At 33.1% G+C, this 24,121-nt stretch overlaps 2 protein-coding genes across 2 annotated transcripts; one reads left to right on the forward strand and one right to left on the reverse strand.

Annotated features, from left to right (window-relative positions):
• The first annotated feature begins 6,020 nt into the window (after positions 1-6,020).
• On the forward strand, positions 6,021-13,194 carry LOC134725115 (mucin-2-like). The gene is made up of 3 exons (XM_063588665.1): positions 6,021-6,266; positions 9,732-10,836; positions 11,643-13,194. The coding sequence occupies exons 1-3, from the start codon at positions 6,197-6,199 to the stop codon at positions 11,752-11,754; spliced, it is 1,287 nt and encodes a 428-aa protein (XP_063444735.1). The 5' UTR covers positions 6,021-6,196; the 3' UTR covers positions 11,755-13,194.
• Positions 13,195-15,483: 2,289 nt separating this feature from the next.
• On the reverse strand, positions 15,484-23,050 carry LOC134725117 (uncharacterized). Its single transcript, XM_063588666.1, has 3 exons — positions 22,549-23,050; positions 19,218-19,929; positions 15,484-17,766 (listed from the first exon to the last, which is right to left on the reverse strand). The coding sequence occupies exons 1-3, from the start codon at positions 22,592-22,594 to the stop codon at positions 17,664-17,666; spliced, it is 861 nt and encodes a 286-aa protein (XP_063444736.1). The 5' UTR covers positions 22,595-23,050; the 3' UTR covers positions 15,484-17,663.
• Between the last annotated feature and the right edge of the window lie 1,071 nt (positions 23,051-24,121).

A 24,121-nucleotide genomic window follows, 5' to 3' on the forward strand; every position in this document is an offset into this window, starting at 1 on the left:
TTTAAAAAAAAAATGAAGAACAAAGATTCGTTCATGAAAATATGAAATAGAAAATTAAAGTATTAAAAAATAAATGTAATATTATTTGAAAGTTAAAGTTCAGGCGGTTAATATTCATTAAACTGTGAAGGATTAAAAGAAATGCCTCTGTTTAGATGAGAACCATAAAATAATGCATCAAATTTTAACTTACAAAAGATAAAAGTACATAAATTAAACATCTGTATAGAAAAGTTAAATAAATTTGAAAGTTGGCATTGTGTGCTGCAGCGATTATTTGAATTTTAAGTTAAAATTGATATGTAAATTTCCCTTCAAGAGGAATAAAGTTTGTTTAAGTCGTAAGAATTTGTGGGTATTCATGACACCCTTAAAATTAGTGCTATGTATGGATTCGCCATCCATATAAAAAAACGTGACTAAAGCTAACATAAATAGTCTCTAAAAGATTAATTTTGATATAAATTGAAAAACTTACTAGGTAATCAAAATGTTGTAGAGTAATAATACACTTTGTTTAAAAACGTGTCTAAAATAAGAACTAAAGCAGTATAGTAGTATTTGAGAAAAAGTATTTAAGTCATGTACTTTGAGGGTATGACTCACGATAGAATTTGGTGTCGGAGCAAACTACCAAAGAAAACGGGCATACGCCGAAAAATGGGTATGACACCGAGGTAGATTTGGAGTTCGAGCAAACTATCAAGAATGTGGGCTTATCACTAGTAATTTGATTAAATACATAGAGGATAAAAACTGCTTAAATATGAAAAATGAATAAAATGAACATAGAACGAACGCCATTATGCCTGTCAAATAACTGAACACCATAGAAAGAAAAAATAATAGAATTCATCTTCAAAATAAATAGCTTTGTAAAATCTTGTCCTATGAAAAGCGCTTTGAAATATAAGTATGTAAATCATCATTTACTTAATAAAAAATAACATGGATAAAAAATTGATAATGCTAAATAAACTCATAAATAAAATTGCGGGAGCAATTTTTTTTCGAACAACAGGGATATATAATGATGGAAAATTGTATGTTGGAAAAGGAAAATAAAATAAAGTAAACTTAGACAAATAAACTAATAAATAAATAAAATTGAATTAAATCGTATTGCTAAAGCTCCAAGGCAAAGTATGTGACGTAAGATTAAGTTATAAATAGTTTCGTCTTTTTGTAATAATATAGTTAATCTCATTTCTAGAGTTCTTTTGATCAAAGCTATTAATGTGACGTTGAGAAATAAATTAAATAAACTGTCATCTTTTAAAAGAATAAAAATGTTTGTAATTTGCCGTAGGAAAATAACCCTTAAAGTGTTTCTATTGTCCGAAGCCCCATTATGATAGAGACGCTCAACCCTTAAAATGCACCAAAGCGAGAAAAGTCCCTAGTGAAAGAAGTCAGTCCCCCGATATTCAAGTGTTATGAACGTTTTGGAGGGAAAGGGGAGACAACCTAACAGAGCAGTGATTCTTCCCCCTTTTCCTGCATTACAGATGGTGGAGCAAGAGGAAAGATCCTTGGTACCTCAAAACTCAAAACCCAACGTTTGATGAACTATAATTGCAAAGAACCAGTCTAAAGTGAAACTTTACAAAAGAATTCGGACCTGAAAATATGTTATAAACCGAAAAATTGGAAATCTTAAGTTTGAACCTGGAACATTATACCTGTTGTATGTGATTAGCATTTCGGAACCTATCGTTATTCAAATTTGCGGAGAAGACATGAAGAAAAATCGTAACAATACAGAAACTGGACTAAAAACCACATTATCGGACCATAGTGATTATGTTTTCAAAATATTGTGTGAATTGATAATGTATATATATGTGTAAATATTGTGTGAGTATTGGTATGTGTGATTTGTTAAAAAAAGATTTGCTAAATTTTAAAATAATTCAAATTCTTTAAAAAGAATAAGTAAGTTTAACTAATGGAAAATGATTATTAAACATGTGAATTAACGTAAAATAAGCGGAAACAGTTTTAAAAATTGGCTTAACGTACATAAAAAAAATCTGAATATGTAAAATTGTAAAGAAAAGTTTATAAATTTTGTTTTAAATAATGAATAGTTTTGTAAGATAGGACAGAAATGTTTTTAAACAACTTATAAAATTAGTTAGAGCAATAATAATTGATAAAGTAAAATAATGAATAAAGTTTAAGGTGAAGTCGAAATTCCTTTTACTTAATGGGCAAACGTTGATTTGCAAAATCCTTTTGTATAAGTGAAGACTAAGCATCAGTAAGTAAAACGCTATAAAAATAGTAATGATGAAAAATAAAAGTAAATAAAAAATAAAATGAATAAATGTGTTGAGAAAACCAATCAATTTGAAAGAAAACAAAGAAGGCAAATAATGTAGTGGTCGTTGATTTAGAAAAAAAATGAAGAACAAAGATTCGTTCATGAAAATATGAAATAGAAAATTAAAGTATTAAAAAATAAATGTAATATTATTTGAAAGTTAAAGTTCAGGCGGTTAATATTCATTAAACTGTGAAGGATTAAAAGAAATGCCTCTGTTTAGATGAGAACCATAAAATAATGCCTCAAATTTTAACTTACAAAAGATAAAAGTACATAAATTAAACATCTGTATAGAAAAGTTAAATAAATTTGAAAGTTGGCATTGTGTGCTGCAGCGATTATTTGAATTTTAAGTTAAAATTGATATGTAAATTTCCCTTCAAGAGGAATAAAGTTTGTTTAAGTCGTAAGAATTTGTGGGTATTCATGACACCCTTAAAATTAGTGCTATGTATGGATTCGCCATCCATATAAAAAAACGTGACTAAAGCTAACATAAATAGTCTCTAAAAGATTAATTTTGATATAAATTGAAAAACTTACTAGGTAATCAAAATGTTGTAGAGTAATAATACACTTTGTTTAAAAACGTGTCTAAAATAAGAACTAAAGCAGTATAGTAGTATTTGAGAAAAAGTATTTAAGTCATGTACTTTGAGGGTATGACTCACGATAGAATTTGGTGTCGGAGCAAACTACCAAAGAAAACGGGCATACGCCGAAAAATGGGTATGACACCGAGGTAGATTTGGAGTTCGAGCAAACTATCAAGAATGTGGGCTTATCACTAGTAATTTGATTAAATACATAGAGGATAAAAACTGCTTAAATATGAAAAATGAATAAAATGAACATAGAACGAACGCCATTATGCCTGTCAAATAACTGAACACCATAGAAAGAAAAAATAATAGAATTCATCTTCAAAATAAATAGCTTTGTAAAATCTTGTCCTATGAAAAGCGCTTTGAAATATAAGTATGTAAATCATCATTTACTTAATAAAAAATAACATGGATAAAAAATTGATAATGCTAAATAAACTCATAAATAAAATTGCGGGAGCAATTTTTTTCGAACAACAGGGATATATAATGATGGAAAATTGTATGTTGGAAAAGGAAAATAAAATAAAGTAAACTTAGACAAATAAACTAATAAATAAATAAAATTGAATTAAATCGTATTGCTAAAGCTCCAAGGCAAAGTATGTGACGTAAGATTAAGTTATAAATAGTTTCGTCTTTTTTTAATAATATAGTTAATCTCATTTCTAGAGTTCTTTTGATCAAAGCTATTAATGTGACGTTGAGAAATAAATTAAATAAACTGTCATCTTTTAAAAGAATAAAAATGTTTGTAATTTGCCGTAGGAAAATAACCCTTAAAGTGTTTCTATTGTCCGAAGCCCCATTATGATAGAGACGCTCAACCCTTAAAATGCACCAAAGCGAGAAAAGTCCCTAGTGAAAGAAGTCAGTCCCCCGATATTTAAGTGTAACTAACGTTTTGGAGGGAAAGGGGAGACAACCTAACAGAGCAGCGATTCTTCCCCCTTTTCCTGCATTACACTTTGCCAAAATGATGCTTTTACTCTGCTTTTTTTCAAAACTATAATAAAAGGTTTGGGTCACTGACGTCTGTGCTACTTTCCAATCTATGAGCCGTTAAAAATTGCCTTAATTTATTTTGTTCATGATATAACACGCATGTGTGTGCATAAAAAAATCTGTCAGATAAGATTTTAAAATAAATTATTAGAAGATACTAGGTTTTATATGTTTTAAGAAAATAAAAATAAAAATATATTTTAAAAGTTGATATTTGTTTAAATATTTTGAGCTATACATAAAATCACCAAGTTTTCATTGTGCAAATTAACAGTCTAACCAATTAATTGCAAATCTGTCTCCAAATTTGCAGATTTGTGCAAATAACCAGACTGATTTTGTACTGGGATTGTACAATCCGAGATGGCGGTATACCATTAATCTTCCTTAACCTCACATGGTAATATATAACGTGATTCTCAGAACTTGATGTCATACGTATAAATTTGTTTAGTGTAAAAGTCAGGAGATGCGTTAATATTGTCAATGACTATCAACCATGCAGAGTTGCAATGAAGTTTGTGGAATCGATTATAGTTTACAGTTTGGCCTTTACTAACGCCGGAGAGAAAAACCATACCGAACAGTTGAATATTGAAGCCCTTAAAATATATAACATTTTAAACTTTCCGGCGAGAAATACTAACGACCTCATTCAACAAAAACAACAACGAGAAAAAAAACCCCGAATATTTGACTATTTAAACCCTTAAAAAGATTAAAACCTAACGTCCGAATTCAACAAAAAACAAGTATGACAAACATGAATCCACTGACCTACAGGCTCTGGACTAGAAAAAGGCACATGAATGCGACAGGGTCTAAAATCCTTGTGATCATTGACCCCCCTCCCCTCCCAAAAAAAAACCCGTCCCCATTACCCGGGAGACGTCATGATATGCATTTTGCATATTGTTGAAGGCCGTATAGTTGCCTACATCCTCGTCACTTTGAATCTGAAAAATAATTGTCTCGTTGGCAATCATACCGCCGATTTCCATATTTCTAAGTGACAAACAAAACCATACGATGACCAATGTTTGTTTACCTCTAGATGTTACTTGGTTTCTCATTGAGAGTTATTCATAGGAAAATAATACATTTTTTATAAGTAATTGGCACTATAAACAATAGACACAAACACTAGAGGACTCAAAAAAAGGACGTTCAAACAAAAACAAACAACAACGTAGTACACATGGCCCATACATATAGTCTGACATGACACATACACATAATAGTTCGTTTGGTTTGATCCAGTCTAATGTATTATATTTGATTAAGGGTATATTAGATATAGGTATTATACATTTAACACTGATCAAACAGAAAGACAGATGGCTTAACAAATCATATCGGCACTAACATGAATATTTTACGAAAAAAATACATTTGTTTCTGTCCCATCCATCAAACTATCTTATATTTGTATAACATGTCATATGTATGAGGACTATTAGGAGCAACATTTGTCAAAGCACATTGTATGCAATCGGCGGCTAAAACATAGTAAAATACATATGGTCCGAGACCACAATTATTCCGTAGTGCATTTCTTTTAGAACATAAATGAAAATAAAAATAATCCCACCTGCGTTTCTCAAAGGAATTTTTACAGTGTGTAGTACTACTTTTGGGACTAATTATATCAAAATTATAGAAAACTTCATCGTCTCTAACTCAAAATATGGACAATTTTATGTTTAGGGTGTCTTGAAATCTTTTGACAGCTTCCGAAGTGCTAATTTTTAACCTTTTTCGGCTGGACCAAATCACTACTTTGCTTTAAAATTCTTGACCCAAATTTTGTTACAGTGTAATTTCACCCCCATACTTGTAATTTGAGGCATTAAACATGTAGAAATACATTTGGAAGGGTATAAAAATTAATGGCAAGTAACCCACTGTCAACACTAGGGAACAATATCACACTTTCAAGTTATAAATTAAAATAATGGTACTCTATATCATACCATGCTGTCATAATATTTACGATTATTGCAGCATTTGAGACTAATTATATCGGTAAACAAACAGGTAAGCTCTTATCAGTTTGTTTGCCTTATTTGACTTCGTTTCCCAATCGCTACAGGTATTCCACATAGATATGCCGGGTTGAAAGGTCATCAAGTATAAAAATCCACGTTTCAAAAAAATGATAAAAATGTAGTTGAAGCAAAAGGATATTAAAAAATGCGAGAAAGGACATTTTCCGGTATACATTTTATACACAAATAAGTAAGAAAAGGCGGAAGCAATGAAGTTCAAGTGTACACGTTTGTTACCGGTGTTTCTCTTCATCAATATTTATGTATTGTCTTTCAATGGTAAGTTATACTTTTTTTTTTATCATTGTAAGTTTGAGTATTGTTTGATGGAATATCCTTTTTCATTTCTTGAAACTTTTTTTGCTTCATGCAGACCACTCACACCACATCTTCCTATATCTACTTAGTATACATATGTGTTTTTCTATGTTGTGGTGTTATACTATTGTTTCAGAAAAGGGAGAAGGTTTGGTACCATTAAAACGTTTAATCCCGCTGCAAATGTTTGTACCTGTCCTATAATTAGTCAGGAATCTGATGTACAGTAGTTGTCGTTTGTTTATATAATTTATACATGTTTCTCGTTTCTCATTTTTATTATATAGATTAGACCGTTGGTTTTCCCGTTTGAATGGTTTTACACCAGTATTTTTTTTTGGGCAATAGTAGCTTTTTGTTCGGTGTGTGCCAAGGCTCCGTGTTGAAGGCCGTACCTACTATGTTTACTTTTATAAATTGTTATTTGGATGAGTAGGTCGTATTTAACAACCAGAAGACGAAGTTATTTATATTGTGTGATGACAAACATGATTCCCCCCTGTCCAAATTACCACTGTTTCCATGTACCTCACTTACAAGGAAATGATGAACTTTTTATTAATATGTATGAATATCTTGTACCTCTTTTTATGGTTTTTTTTTTAAAATAAAAGCAACGCCACAAAGTAGAGACATGTAGTTTTATAGCTGTCTGTTCGTTCGCTTATAGGCCACACATATGGCCTTTTATTTTTTTAAATCTTATCTATTACACATGATTAGGGTGTACTATATTGATTTTGCTTTACGGGAAATATTAAAAAATAATCGCTTTATGAAATTAAGAAGATGGCATGACTACTACAACATATCCATCAATATTGCTTCTTTGCTAATAGACACATGGTGCATGCATGCGTCAATATTTTCATGAACAATTACATGGCGTAGTATCCCAAATTTTCAAAGGCTACTTTATAACGATTTATTGTATTTGACATGAATTTAGCTGCTATTGACCTTTTCAAATAAGAAAAGAAAGACAAAAAAAAATACTATATAACTTTTCAAATAAAAAAAGAAAGGCAAAAAAATACTTAATTTTTAATACATGTAATTCGTCGGCTTTCTGGAAGTTCGTATGACCTCCCTATCGCTGCAATGTAAGATTGTTATAATCTCAAAGAACACTTCTTCGAATGAATTTCACACAAAGTGTTTATCGCTGTATAGACTGAATGAAGTACTTGTAATAATGATAAAAGCACACATATCGTTTCCAGAAAATTGAACACACAAATTGTAAAAAAATATTCTACATCTGTAATTTCAAAAGCGCCCAGAAATAACGCTCGACATAAAAAGCCTATTCTATATGTGTTTGGTATGACTATTATTTTCGCTTCAGTTGTCGTACTATGATCAAAAACATTTCGGTCTCCATTTATACTGTATACCTCCAACAAAATTATTTTCATTTACCGTTGAACATTATTCTATTTGGTGGCATTTTTTCAAGGTTATGAGAGAGTTCTTCGTAGGGTCGTTAAACATAAAAAAAACCAACTTCATCTAATCGATGAAAATAAGGATACTTTATAACGATTCATTTTATTGGAAACGAAGTTGGCTGCTAATACCTATTTATAAAAGATAAATACTTTTTTTCAAATATATGTCTGCAGTTTATATCTTGTTGTTCGGTGTGAGCCAAGGCTCCGTGTTGAAGGCCGTACATTGACCTATAATGGTTTACTTTTATAAATTGTTATTTGGATGGAGAGTTGTCTCATTGGCACTCATACCACATCTTCCTATATCTAGTTCTAGTTGTACATTATCAATACATGTAATACATTGACTTTCAGGAAGTTTCCATGACCTCTCTATCATTAGAAGATTGTTATAATCTCAAAGAACACTTCATTCACACTAAATTGTTATCGCGTATGTATATGATTGATGGAATTGATAAAAACATAAATATCATCTTCAAAAATTAAAGATAAAAATTGTAAAAAAACAGAATAAATCTGCTAATTCAAAAGCACCAAGAAACAGCACATGGCATGAAAAAAAAACCTGTTCTATATGTACTTTTGACAAAGTAGAAAATTTGTTAAATATCGATATGCTTTTTCTCGAGCTTATAAATTCACTATCATTTTTAGCGGGATGCGTATTCGATTTGCTTAATCTTTTTATTTAATTAATGGACTGTTTTTTTTTCTTTCTCCATCTTCGTGTTTATATATAAGAAGATGTAATACGAGTGCCAATGAGACAACTCTCAATCCAAGTCACACTTTGTGAAAGTAAACCCTTATATCACGGATCCATGGCTCACACCGAACAGGAAGGCATACAAAGGGTCCCAACAATGACTATTCAAACGGGAAAACCAACGGTCTTATTAATCTATAAAAAAAAACCCCGAGAAACACTTATGGACCACATCAACAAAAGACAACTACGTATACTGAACATCAGATTCCTTGTGATCACTTAGAACAGGTGCAAACAAATGCAGCGGGTTTAAACAACGTTTTAATAGGTACCAACCTTACCTAGTACCAACCTTACCTGGTACCAACCTTCACTTCTATTTTTAAAAAAAAGTGTAGTATCACAACATAAAAATATATGTGATATATCAATAGAAATGATGGCGTAACTCAATTTAAAGACATATTAACACTAGTGACTGATAAATTTGATCTATCATACCATGTAAATACAAAATCAATGAAATAAGGGGTGAAAAAATAAAGGCAACAGTAGTATACTGCTGTGAGATGTTACACAATGTTAAAAAAAACCAATAACATTGAACAAAAAGCCGCCTTATACAATAATATAGAAAGGTAATGACAAATTGGTCTACTTATATCTTATTATTATAAACAACAGAATATGTGAGAGCCGTGGTGTAGTGGTTAGTGCATCGGACTTCTAACACAGAGGTTCCTGGTTCGATTCCCTTTTGGGATGACATTTCAGGAACTCAATTTTCGGCTCTCCCTTGACACCATTAGCGAGTATGGTCTTAAGAAAAACGATGATAGTCCGTCGGAAGGGGACGATAAATGGCCGACCCGTGTTAAGAGAGAGCCATATCTCTTGCACGTTAAAGACACCCTTGTAGATTTCGAAAAAGAGTAGGCTAATGCCGCTACAAGGCAGCACTCGCGCCCGCAAAGTGGAAAGGGATTAATATAAGTTGCAAAACTTGTTTCCCAATCCACTCTAAATAAATATGTTTAAACTAACAGAATATGTTGGGGTTGTTATTCGTGTCTTGCATTGTTCTTAGTACTGATATCAACAATTTTTCCATGATATATGAAGTAAGTAATATTGTCGAAAATAGAATAGTTTGACCAATGTCTGTTTTGTCCCGTACTTGAGTTGAGTAATAGTATTAAATGAATAATGTGTTTGAAATTTATACGCGAAACTAGTATTAAAGAGTATTTTCGTTTTCAGGAGCTGTGGCAAAAACCACAACTAGAATTTCAACTGGTTTAATATCACCGCAACCTTCTACAATCACTGTTTCATCAGCAAAATCTACCTCATATACAGCTACATCTGTAATCCACACAACACCAAGCAATGCCACTCATACCAATGAAAATATCGTTATTTCAACCGAACAGACTACGACGAACGATTCAAGTATCGATAACAATTATACAAACAAAGTAACACCTTCGTCGATATCGGACAATCAAGTCGAGGTAACTGGTGTTCCGACAGCAAAACCGGGTGCTAATATGACAGTCGTGGCAGCTCAAAAACCCATAACTGCGCAAACGACTTTGACTGCAAACAGTCCGACAGATAAAACAACAATGCAATCGACAAGTGTTCCAACAACAATAACCAGTACTTCGACAGAAACATTAACAAGTTCTACACCGTCGACTTCCGCTTCGACAACACCAATTACATCGCGACGTTCAACAGCAAGTTCGACATTATCGACTCCTTCTATAACACCAACTACTTCGCTAGGTTCAATAACAATTTCTGCATTGTCGACTCCTACTACTACAATTCCAACAACAGCAGCAACAACAACAAGACAAAGTACAGCAGCAGCAACAACAAGACCAAGTACAGCAGCAGCAACAACAAGACCAAGTACAGCAGCAGCAACAACAAGACCAAGTACAGCAGTTGTAAACAGCCAGACACCTAAAAATTCATCCAAACCTTTAACGACAAGAAACACAACGATTGAAGCGAACACAGCAGAATCAACAACCGTTACTACACTGAACACTACAGTAATAACAACTCCCAGTGTTGAAAAAATTACGACAACAAATATCTCAACAACTGTTAATAGTTCGTCGCCGGCAAGTACTGTGCTATTATCTTCCAAAAGAACGACATCATCGACGACCGGAATTTCACCGACAGCTACAAGTTCGACTGAAGCAAGCACTGCAAGAGCTACCAAACCACAACATGATAGCCAGGGGAAGTCGAGTGGGATGAGTAAAGGTGGCCAAGCGGCTCTTGCAATCTTCATTATACTTGTTGTGGTGGCCATTGCAGTTGTAAGCGTACTGTTTTACAGAAGGTTTGTCTTTTATTATGATGCATGATAAATAAGAAATGAAGGTTTACTATAAATCATAGAAAAACAAAATTGTACTGCACAGAATCATTTTCATAACAGCGCTGTTACAATAACTATAAGTATTATAATCAGTAGAGCAGCTATACAGGTTACTGTCCTGAAAAGATTAAATGTAAAACAATGCAAAAGCACAAACGAAAAACAAGAAGACATATACTATAGTAGCAAGACAGCTTGAAACCACGTTTAAAACATTCGATCGTGTTTCGTTCATGATCAATGATTACAGTTTCTACATTTATAGACTATTGCGTGGACACAAACGCACTTGTATATCGTAATAAAAATGGTGACGTGGATGAAGAGTTGTCTCATTGACACTCATACACTATCTTATATCTATTTACAAACCCTCCTTTATTATGTTATATCATGATCCGAGTTCCTATGGCAAAATATGAACAAATACACAAAAAAAAAAATCTTGCGCTAAGTATACTCCCGTCCGCACGTATGTCGTAATAATTGTATTAACATTTAAATTTGAAAGACACAATGGAAGCAATCAAATCTTAATGATACAACACCAAAGACTAAGATGCAAGTGTCGTTTACTAAAAATTGGCAGGACTTCTGATGAAATATTCGAAAAGCAAAAAAACAAACAAACTTGAAACTAAAGAAAATTATCGGTGAGGCAAATTTACAATTTAAATATAAAACTTTTTAAGCAGTGTTTCTGAGTGCCATTTCTTATCTCTCGGAGTTAAAACCCTTATGATACTCATACAAAACTTATTTTTCAGGAGGTATGGCAGTCTCCGAGATCGGTGGGACACTCTGAGACCTAATTCTGCGGTGGCATATAAAAGATACACAGACGATGAAGGAATAAAAATGGGGGTTTACGGAAACTGAATATTGTATCCATGATAACTTTGAAAGCTTGAATTTTTCATATACTATTGGAACTATTATTTCCGGCTTATAATGTACAATTCACCGAACTAACAGTTGTTTATGAAAGAATTCTGTGACGTCTGCACAAATGTTACAATTTGATATTGAAACATTCTTGGTATACTTTTGCATTTGAATGAGGCATTTTTTTTTCTCTTGCGTTCTCGCAGAGTGGTGCCAGGGTTGCATGCCAAGATCCGTATTAGGAATTTTTTTTTGCAGAAAGATCAATAAGTGTTTGTGTATGAGTGTGTGTGTTTGTGTTCTTGAGAGAAATGCTTAATTTCTAACAGCTATTCCACCTTAATTGACTTGAACTGGACCTTTTAACCTTTAAAGATCATTCAAGTCTTGTCTTATTTTTTCTGTTGAAAATGATGGTATGATATATGCTGTTAATTTGCACACAGAAGTTCTTAATCGAGTACATCTCTATGGAGACCGCTATTTCTACTGACGAGTATTGCTTTGGTTATTGTTTATATGCACTGTATTTTTATGTCGAGTTTGTTATGTTTTATATGTGTATATCGAGCATGCAGGAATCCAAGATTCTGGCGTATTTAGCCTTGATTTATCATACCCAATTAGCTTTAAGGAGTTTTTTTGTTTATAAATATGGTATATTTTCCCCCAGTATTCAGAATCTGTTGATAACTAAAATAACTAGTTAATTTCATATTCATCTCCATAATTTAATTTTAATTTTATGACAGCTTTTTAAATCATGAGAAGCTCCTTACAGTTCGTGTGTTTTGTGTTTGTCTTAAAAAAAACTTTGGTTTTTGCAAATTTTTGTCTTACTATTTTTTTAAAGAGTTTTTGTGAAAACGAACAATTTTTTGTTTTATTTCTCAAATTGCTGTCACATAACCCTATTCGAATTCATTACCTACTATAGGTATGGTTAATACAATAAAAACTGTGGTCGCACATACAGATGAAGTTTGTCTAAGTTTCCAAATGGCATTGCCATGGATTTTAGAGTCATGCAAGCATATTGTTACTGTGTTCTATGTTGTTGTAACGATAGCCGATTACAGGTTACATGTGTGCCATATATCAAAAAAATAATGGAACCTCTTAACATAGACAGAATTCCAATTCATAAAATAAACTTCGACGTCTCAAATGTATAACTGTATACTCATAAACATTTTTAGTTGACGTTCGAATTTTTTTTCCAGATTTGATTTTGTCTGGAATAAATAACCTATCTTATTTTATCCGTTGATCTGAGATGAAATTTTATGTTAAAATATGCACAGTTAATTTAAAGGGCGATAAAACAGTTGAAAGACATTTTTCACTTTTTATGGTCCTAAAGTGAAGAAAAATTCATGATTTTTTTAATATATAATAGTTTAAAAATAAATTAATTTGCAAGGACACGTCTGAATGAATTTGTTTGTATTAAATGATGTTAAAATGAGAGATATTGTTACTTAAAATGCATTGCCAACCCTGAAGTTTCTATAAAATGTCAGTTCTAACCGCGAACATAATATACACGTAAAGCCCCAGTCCCACTAGACCACGATCGCACCACGCTCACCGCGATCTAAAATAAATTTAGATCGTGGTGAGGTCGCGGTATGAGCGGCATGAAAATGTTAATTTTCGTTGTTTTCACGATACTACTACGTCCTAATTACGCTTCTACAACGATCCCGCTACGATTAAACCACGTTCTCACCGCTCTTATTCTGCGACCTCACTACGCTTATATAGACCTTTCTACGCTTATATAGACCTTTCTACGCTTATATAGACCTTTCTACGCTTATAAAGACCTTTCTACGCTCTTCACGTTCTCACTACGACCATACCACGAGTTATCCGATTGCAACACGATCTTACTGCGATTATAATAGCACGTTCTTACCACGAATTTACTACGTTCATTCCGCGATCTTACTACGTTCTCATCAATACCGTCAATATCGTGTTTCATATCAATATAGTTCCATTCCTTCTATTTCTGATTAAAACGGAGATTTCTCGGAAACAATACAGTCATGCCACCCAAATCTACTAGAACACGTGGGCGTGGTGATAGGGGTTGATGTAGAGGCAGAGGGAGCAAAGTATGAACGCCATACTAAACTCCAAATAGTACACAAGAAACTAAAATTAAAAATAGTACAAGACTAACAAAGGCCAGAGGCTCCTGACTTGGGACAGGCGCAAAAAAAGTGTGGTTAAACATGTTTGTGAGATCTCAACCCTCCCCCTATACATATAGCCAATGGTGGAAAGTAAACGCATAACAATACGCACATTAAAATTCAGTTCAAGAAAAGTCCGAGTCTGATGTCATGCAGAAGATGTGACAAAAGAAAATAAACAAAATGAAAATAATACATAAATGACTACTAGCAGTTAACTGACATGCCAACTCCAGACTTCAATTAAACTGATATTAAATATAAACTGAAACTTATCAGAGATGACACAGGTGTCAATGTATATATTTAGGAAGATGTGGTATGAGTGCCAATGAGACAACTCTCCATCAACGTAAAAATCTATGAAAGTAAACCATTATAGGCCAAGGTACAGCCTTCAATACGGAGCCTTGGCTCACACCGAACAGCACGCTATAAAGGGCACAAAAAATACTAATGTTAAACCATTTAAACGGGAAAACCAACGGTCTAATCTATATAAAAACGAGAAGCATGGTTGAGCCGTTAGAGCAAATAGATAAATACATTCAGACAAAGAAAATCTAGGGAGTTTTTTTTCATATATTTTATGTGAAAATGACAATAAAACTGATGGTCGTAGTTTGAACGTAGTAAGGTCGTGAGAAGAGCGTGATGAGGACGGCAAGGGCGTGCTAGAATTGTACTATGGTCGTGAACAGCGTGGTAAAGTCGTAGTTGGGTCGCGGTGAGAACGTGGTGGTCGTAGTAAGGTCGTGATGACGTCGCTGTTAGATCGTAGCGTTATCTCTCCGAATAGAATCACGCTTTTGCTACGATTGTACAGCCACCTTTGCGATCTTACTACGGTCTTAGTGCGCTCACACTACGCTTCTACCACGACCTAATTCGCCACGACTGCACCACGATTGTTTTGAACATGTTCAATGTTGGCCACGCTCTTCACGATCTTGAAGACCTCACCACGACCGTGGTACGACCTTACTGCGACCTACACGATCGTACCACGATCATCAAAATTTGCATTTTTTTCACAGATCGTGTTGCGATTGTGGCCTAGTGGGACTGGGGTATAAGCCATTATCCTCCAAGGTTCTATGAACTGAAAAATCTTAATATTTGGAACGAAACTAAAATAATTCATTTATGAACCAAATTGATTAACTAATTTTATTAAGCAATACGAGGAGTAGATTAAAGCTCAGCAAGGGAACAAATAAACATACAATTCAATAATCTAACAACACAGAAAGTTGTAATCGTCCATGCAGGTCTTAAAAAGTTGTGAATTAACTAAACAGAATCAAAGTTTTTTGTAACAGCATCAAAGTCGTCTAAATAAAAAACCCTAGATAAAGCATATAAAGACAACCACTGACAAGGTTACTTATTTGGAACCGCCGGGCACATGCATATAGAAAAGGGGTTACACTAGTCTCTTGCGATCTAACCCCACAAAACCTATTTTATTTTTGATTTTAGAAACTTGTTGATCAAAAGGCATAAAAAACACAAACAATAAAATCAGTACACTTTATAGTAACAGTAGCATCGATAACAAAATACACAATATCACCGGCAAGAAAAAAAAATAAATATGTGCATTACCTAAAAAAACTGTATTCTAATACAGTATAGAAAGCCACAGCAGACCTCTTGTTTTTGTTTTTACAATTTAAATGTATATACTGGAAAGAAGAAACGTCAACATTAGAATTCTGACAGATTTCAAATGTTTGACAAAAGGTTAGGCTTTCTTTAAATAATAATTTTCAGTAAACTATTATAATGCAGTTATTTTTCAAAACCTTATAATCGTCAGTATAAGATTTCACCTAGACTATTTGACATTACTCAACTAGTTTTTTTCTAATAATAAAATAAGCAAACATTTGTGTAATCTATTCTATAAGAATCCTTGAATTCACATTTCCAAGTGTTCTTTTACGAGAAAGTATACTACATTGAATTTTTAATAATAAGAACAATGTATCTTATTCTAACATTGGAACAGTATATCCAGAGACATATAATACAATTGTATTATATGTCTCTGGTATATCTAATGTATATGTTCCCGTTCTAACGTATGAACTTCTGAAAAGACTGCTGTATCCATTGTAGAACATCTAAAACGAATATAATCAGTTTGACTTTCCTATTCTATTTAAGACTTTATTGGTAAAAGAAAGATAACTCTGGTATTAAAAAATCACCACTGTTATTTTTTCTTAATCTAAGATCTCCGGCTGTTCAAATATTGACGGGACCAGAAGATAATGATTTTTATTATTCATTGTCAATTTATAGAAGACTCGCGAGATAAGTGCCAAAAAATTAGCCAGTTTTTTTGGGTTTTTTTTACAATTCGTTGTATCTACTAATGAATCCATCAGTGACGATCGAACGAATTCAAATAGCTAACAATTATAAACAAGTATTGTTTGACTATATATACATATATCAACTTGAGCAATGTCTTCGTTGATGTAATACATGAGCAAGTATGAACATAATATTATACACTACCGAAAACTTATGTCTTGACTTCTCACAATCACTACAGTGGCATCTTTCTCATGATCCAAATGAAAATAATATAAAACGCTGATTATAATGCACTTACTAAATAGATGAGTTAGTATTATAGCATTATTTGCAACTATGTTTCATGGTGACGGCTTGTCCATTACAAAAAATACTAAGTTGCCTATGTTTTGAAGATTGAGCCGACTTTTTTCAAATGGTCTAATGTCTGCTGTTGTGGCAATCTGCACCAAAAGCGAAATTTCCTAATCCATGATAAATTATATAACTCCAGTCTAGGAATAACTTTTCAAATCATGCATGCGGTTTCCATCCATATCAAAAGTATTCAATATGCGCAAATCTACAAGTTTTACGATGGCAACCATCTTTAAATTTCACTACACTGCAGGTCGGCTCTAAATTCAAAACGAATATGCACAAGATAACACCTCAATCAAGTTTGTGTTTTTTGAAAAGACGTGTCATCCATTCGGTTCTCCATCACTGCTTATAGTAACACGTGGACTCAAGTAACGACTAGCAAAGAATGATGAAGACTATATACGAAGCTAACGTGAGCATACCCAAATTGCACCTATTTGACATTTTCCATTATTCTACATTTATCTAAGAAACAGACAAAAGTGGCTTTCTGTGTTTATTTTGTATGTTTCTTTTTTATAATTTTGAATCCATACAGGATTAAAAAGGCCACTGTCTGATATTTAAACCGACCTCCAAACGACCCACGATCGTGTAACGATGGATTCCTAAATTGTCCTCATGCTAATCTCAAAATCCATAGTCGGATACAACATTTGTGCAAATTGGGTATATGATAGGTGAAATTTACATTTACTATGATATATACTATGATATATACTATGACAGTTTGTTTTAGATGAGGCTAATATTATCCAAGAAGTCTCTAGCACTCATTGTTAGTGGGCCTATATACTGTTTCAATCTGATATTGACAATTAAAGAAGTCTCTAGCACTCATTGTTAGTGGGCCTATATACTGTTTCAATCTGATATTGACAATTAAAGCCAATCAGATTGAATTGATTATTCTAGTTTATAAAATAAAAGCGGACGGGATACACTGTCTCAGAAATTATCGCGGAATAATTTCACAAAGCACTACTTTTGGATTAATGGTAGTTGATTTTACATCATACTTATGTTGGTTCTCTCCTCGTCGTCGTCGGTAAATCTTTTATATTCAGCACGTGTTGCAGGAGCAAGTCCGAATTTTCCGCATTTTTTTCTTCTGAAAAGAGATAAATAGAACTACATTGAACGAAAATTATGTGTCCTAGGTCAGAAAACTTAACTCGTATTTCGGGGTACAAAATGTGTGCTTGAAACCAGTATTTTGATTGGTTAATTTCTGAGTCTGAGGATCGTAATCGTGCACGAAACTTGAATGACTGCAAGGGCAGGTTCAACAATATCCAAACATCAAGCACTGAATGAAGTTTCATATAGTTTTTTTCATAGGTATAATTGTCAGAGGATTTCATTTTTCCGAGACACCCAGAAAAGGACTTTTTAGAAAGGGGTTGTCCTATATGTTAACAATATATTATACGTTATCTCATCATGGCACTCATACAACATCTTCTTATATCTATACCGTGACATAAGAAGATGCCAGTACAGTTACTGAATAATATAACATGCCTATGATGTACGCTATATCATATATCATATTGTAGTGCGTGTATAAGCTGTACTTTAGTATGCTTTAGAAAATTATACTGTGAATATTTCCGAATAGTTTTGTCACTTTGTTCTACTATAAAATTGAGAATGGAAATGGGGAATGTGTCAAAGAGACAACAACCCGACCATGGAGCAGACAACAGATATGTTTTATGACCACCTTTTTGTGATATTACTTTACTTCATTGATTTCTGCCAACAAGTAGTACGTATGCTATATTTCACAAGGGAATCATTGTGTGTTGCTGTTAACCCTCACTGTTTTCTCGAGTTCATGAAAAATTAGACTTGCATGGCGACTACTAAATAAATAAGACTAACAATTTCAACAAACATGCACAGTAAGGGAGACTAGTATAGACGACTATGCAGGCTTAAAAACCAACTTACCGAAGCTCGAAACCAAAGAATTGTTCATATATTTCACAGCGGATCTTTTCGAAAAAGACATTAATATGTCTACTTGAGATAATCTCGTGTAATTATGCAAGATGTAACATGTACTTTACAAATCACAAGGGGTACAATCAAAATCACGTGATGGATATACACACACCGGAAGTAACAGTCGAGCAGACCGCTTGAAAGTTAAGTAGTCGTATTTACTTGTTTATATCAATTACATTTAATAAATAAGGTAGTGCACCGAATGTCGGATACTATCTAGTTTTGAAATACACAATAATCATTGCTGGAAAGCATGCAGTTAATGCTAACACTTCGACACAGTTCGAAAATTTCACCAGATAACTGTGTTGAAGTGTTTGCAATAACTGCAATCTTTCTAGCAAAAACAATTGTGTATTTTAAAACTACATACTATCCGACATTCGGTGTGTCAACTTATTAATCAAAATTTCATTGATATAAACAAGAAAATGCAACTACTAACCTTTCAAGCGGCGAGTTTGGCTGTAACTTCCGGTGTGTGTATATCCATCACGTGATTTTGATTGTACCCCTTGAAATCAACAACAATTGATATTGTTGACTTACCTTTTAACGCAGACAAATCCAACTGCAGCGAATAAAACTGCCAATACTACCAACACTACAATAACGATTGGTCCTGGACTCTTTGATTTTGTTTTTTGATTTTTATGTTTGCAGTTGCCCGTGACTGTACAATTTACTACCACGCTTGGGGTGACAGCACTAACTGTTGAAGACGACACCAACGGCGGTGTTGTTGACACTGATACCGGCGAACTTGTTGCTTTTACTCCAGATGTCATCACAGAATTAGATATCGATGATACTGTCATTGACTTCGATACCGCTGACACAGTAGTTGAAATCGAAATCGTTGATATCGTTGATACCGATATAGATTTTGATGTTGACGATATATTGGCTGTACTTAGTTTGATTGAGGAGGAACTTGTAATGTTTGTGCTGAGTGATGACAAGCTACTATTGATATCAATCGACAAAGAGGTAGGTAAAACTGTAAATGAAGTTGGAAGAGACAAAGCTGTGGGTGATGGTAAAGAAGAATTGGATATGTCAAAAATAGATGTTGGTATTAGATCCGCCATTTCGGTAGTTGACGGTTGAATTTGTATTGATGTTACACCAGTGTTTAAGGTGCGGCTATCATTTGAAGATGAATTAACACCGGTTGCAGCTGTTGAATTCGACGGTGTTGGGCTCGGTGATGGTGGTTTCTGTGGCGTTGTTGTTGCCTCATCATGAACACAATATGTTTCTAAAATAGGAAATGATAGCAATCAAAATCAGAAGGCACCAAAAAATCGCTTTAGCATTAAAAGTCTATATATAGTAGCTCTTTCAATTCAGTAATAAAATGCTTCGCTGAGCGCAGCCTGATACGACCACAGAGATCGAACCCTAAACAGTTGGGGCAAATTTGGACACAATATTCAAGATTGATACTGTCTGCATTTGGATTGTGATAATTTTCTTTTAATATGATATAGGTTTCTGACTCAAAATAAACATGGTCAAAGATCTTACAAATCTATTGCCTAATACTGTGCAATTAAAGATTTCTTCTTAAAACTTTTTAAAAGTTTGAAAAAAAATATGAATCCCTTAAACTTTTTAAAACCCTTCTTGTAACAATAACCCCAAAACTCAATCCTAGCCTTACCTTTGGCCTCATAACCCCTACAATTAATCCTAACCTTCTACTTGTGGTATTCAACATTGTGTTGCACAATATGAGAGCAATCGACATACTTATATAAATACATATTAAAGTTATCATCCCGAAAACTAGTTAAATGGTCAAAGTGTGTTCAATCCAAAGGAACTACAAACCTCGTTGAAAACCTGATTGGTTTACTTCTTATATTCAAAGTTTTGGACTTTCAATTTACTCATTGAAGCAGGTCAATCTTAGTTAAATATACTGGGTATATCAATTAATGCTGTTTCATTGATATATTATAACCCGAATCTCGCCTTTTTCCAAAAAAGAAAGACGCTGTGGTATGATGGTCAATGAGAAAACTCTCCACAAGAGACCGAATGACACAGTTATCCACAACTACAGATCACCGTACTTCTTCAACGATGAGTAAATACCTTTAAGATCATTATTGATTATTTAATTTAGCTGTTGTTCAGAATAAACTAGAAAAGAAATTAAAAAAAAAAACAACATCAAATGGTATTTGAATTGTTTTACGTTTGTCATTTCTGGGATATCTGACTATGCGTTATGTTTTTTTTTCTTACTGTTGAGTAGCCGTATTGTTACAATGTACCTATGGTTGTGGTTAACTCATATATGTCATTCCAACTCTGATGGAGAGTTGTTTCATTGGCAATTACACCACATCTTCTAATTTAAATATAAATAAATTAAGTCATCCTGTCAGGGGTAACATAACTTCGTTCGTTCGTTTACAGCAGATTTTTCTAATATATAAGAATCCGCATAAAATTATTGAACTCTAAATGACTGCTTAGCCTTGTGGCATTGTTTTGTTGCTGTCTCGTTGAAATATTACACACATTTCAATGTGCTTTATGAATACACGTAGTTAAATTCAATTACTGTATCGTCTGCTGTGGAATGTATTTCTTTTTGAAATCTCAAAACATAAATGAAGTTGTTTTTAGATTTATAAACATGGTTGACACATGTGTATCAAGGAAACATTTGTTAATTGTTAATTGACACTGTTAAGCCATTTCCTTAACACAAATTAAATTTCAATATATTTGTTTTTGTTTCATCCTTCACAACTAATACACGGAAAATTGACTGTGAAACAGAAATTAGGGGGCGCATTGCATTTGCTCCAATTTTTAAAAATTACAATCTTTCATTTGCGCCACAAGGTTATATTTCATTTGCGCCATAAAATAGAAACTTCATTTGCGCCATTTTACAGGTAATTCAGGTGATATATAACGGAAAAGTTAAGTATTAATTGCTCTTTATACGTTTGCACCCCATTATTCCTATACTCTATTCTTTATAGAATTGTGCCATTTTTTCTCTGTTAATTTTTTCTGTCATTCATTTCTATTCTGTAAACCCCGTTCACACCCCCCCCCCCCCCCTTTTCCAGTAATACAACTACGTTATATGAATCATCATCACATGTTTACCCTTGCAGATCAGATGTCAACTTTGAAATGAATATTCAAAATTTAAAATAGATGTTACGTCAACGAATGAGGTTGACTTTGGTTTTAAAATATTTTTGCTGTACAATATACTATACATGTGCATGATGACATCTTATTTTTTTTGAAGGGGGGAAAACGATTGGTGCGTCGGAAAGGGTTTACAGAGGGGGCTCGTGGTCAGCAAACACGGAACTGAAGATAAAAAAATATATTTTAGACACTGAAATAAAAAAATTACATAGATGTTGAAGGCCTCGGTGGGACTATGAGATGAAAGGCGGCAATAAAAGCGCTGTTCCTTTACTTTTGTGCTTTTTATTGTGACTATACTTATTTTGTGTCATGGTTGGATACCCCTTACCCTTTCTTTTCTATTATCTATGATTGTAGACTTTTCGTTGTCGTCTTAGAGCAGTTAACCGTATAACTTTATGAGTTTATATGTACGAATTGAAACATACTGACTTTATCATCTGCATGACTTTGAATAATACTTAAAACTGATAAAGTTTGGCATTGAGATAATATGTGACTATATATTTTTATACGTATATGATTTACCTATATATGGAAAAGTTGATAATAACCTACTAAAAAAAAAAAAATCAATAAATAGTTTTGTAGTTTAATACGAACAAATGTGTATCGCCTTGTCGTCTTTAAATATCTACATTATATAAGGAAACTGTTTTCGTTATCTATAATGATAAACAATACATACCTGTAAGCAGATTAAAAATATGTAGAGATAAAATAAACAACTTCATTTCATTGCTGGAAATAAAAATTAAATATATCCTTCCTGGTAATTTTTTAAAACTGATATCAAAATTCTTCCGGTGATTCAGTTCTAAGCTAGAGCCTCATATCTTGGTCTACACAAAATGATCGATTTACGCAGGTAAAATTGGTCTACACGTTGAAATGTCTTTTTTTAACATCCTTGTGGCGTTGTGGCGGTCCTATTCAATAATTACCATCCTTACGCAAGATTGTGCAACAAAATTGAAACTATAACAATTAATGCTATAATGATCCGGTTTCGTTTAGATTTGATCCGGTTTATACCCCAAGCAAAAATATGTCTCGTTATTTATATAAACGGGTATATATCATTTATGTAAATATTTTTTCATTTAAACATAATGCCAATAAAACTCCTACATCCATTCCTCTATTGAACATAGATTCTCAGGTGAAATAGATAAAAATTAAAAGGGGACAAAAATAGAATGAATGAATGAATGGAAAAAATTTAACTACGTGGACAGTTTTTTTAAGAGAAAACCCGGATCAATCTATTATTTACAATATTGTTTACACGTAGCCTGAGGATAATTTCGATACATTAAAGTTTAAATTATAGGAGTGCGATTTGAAGTAAAGTGTCGTTTATGACAATACTAATATTTTAAATCCAAAGTAAGCTTTTTACGAAAACCGAGACTTGTTGAAATTAGATAATAAACTAATTAACAACTGCGAACTCAAAAGTAAACTAATTTGGAAGGATTTTTAAAACGCTTTGTTTTCGTAACGGCACAACAATTGAAGGGAATAGATTAGACATTTAAAGGGGGAATTCGGTCATTTGAGGTCATGCAACACTTTCCAGTAAGGGAATTTTGTCATCTGCTTGACCGCAACTTTTTTTTCATCAATTGCGGATCATAATTGTTTTTTCTTTGAAGAAACACATACCCCCCTGGAAGTTAAATGCTCGTTTCCTAAATGGGTATGCAATGTCACAGATTTGCTAAAACTTGGCATACAACATTGGCTTGGTTGAACTATCACTGAAAATTGATAAAAAAAAATTAATCGTCAATGATCGCTTTAGCCAGCCATATATATGTATAGTATAATTATATACAGTCACATGTTTATATATGTCTCTGCTTTGATGCACTAGCTGCTATTACTATTCTATCCACTGAGCGAAAATCTATATTCGAAATGTCAATTCTAGCGACTGAAATCTAATTCATATGTTACTTATCTACAATATCGCATAGAAGAGAGACATATTTTGATGTAAAAACAGAACGATAGCAAAGTGTTGTATCAATTACAATGCAGCGAGATGCAGCGTCGAAGTATGAACACCTTCAGCATGAAACCAAAGTTCTCATTCATTTCAGAACTTAAAAATTATTAAATCAGCACTAGCTATAGTGCATAGCTCATTATAACAGCGCCGACGCTCAGTATTACCCGCAGGTTCTCGTGAAAGTTAACATACTAGTAGTACATTTATGTGAAATGTTAACCGCGTTGAGCAATGTTGATCGTCG

This window comes from Mytilus trossulus, chromosome 7, assembly GCF_036588685.1.
Source record: "Mytilus trossulus isolate FHL-02 chromosome 7, PNRI_Mtr1.1.1.hap1, whole genome shotgun sequence".
Classification (NCBI taxonomy): domain Eukaryota; kingdom Metazoa; phylum Mollusca; class Bivalvia; order Mytilida; family Mytilidae; genus Mytilus; species Mytilus trossulus.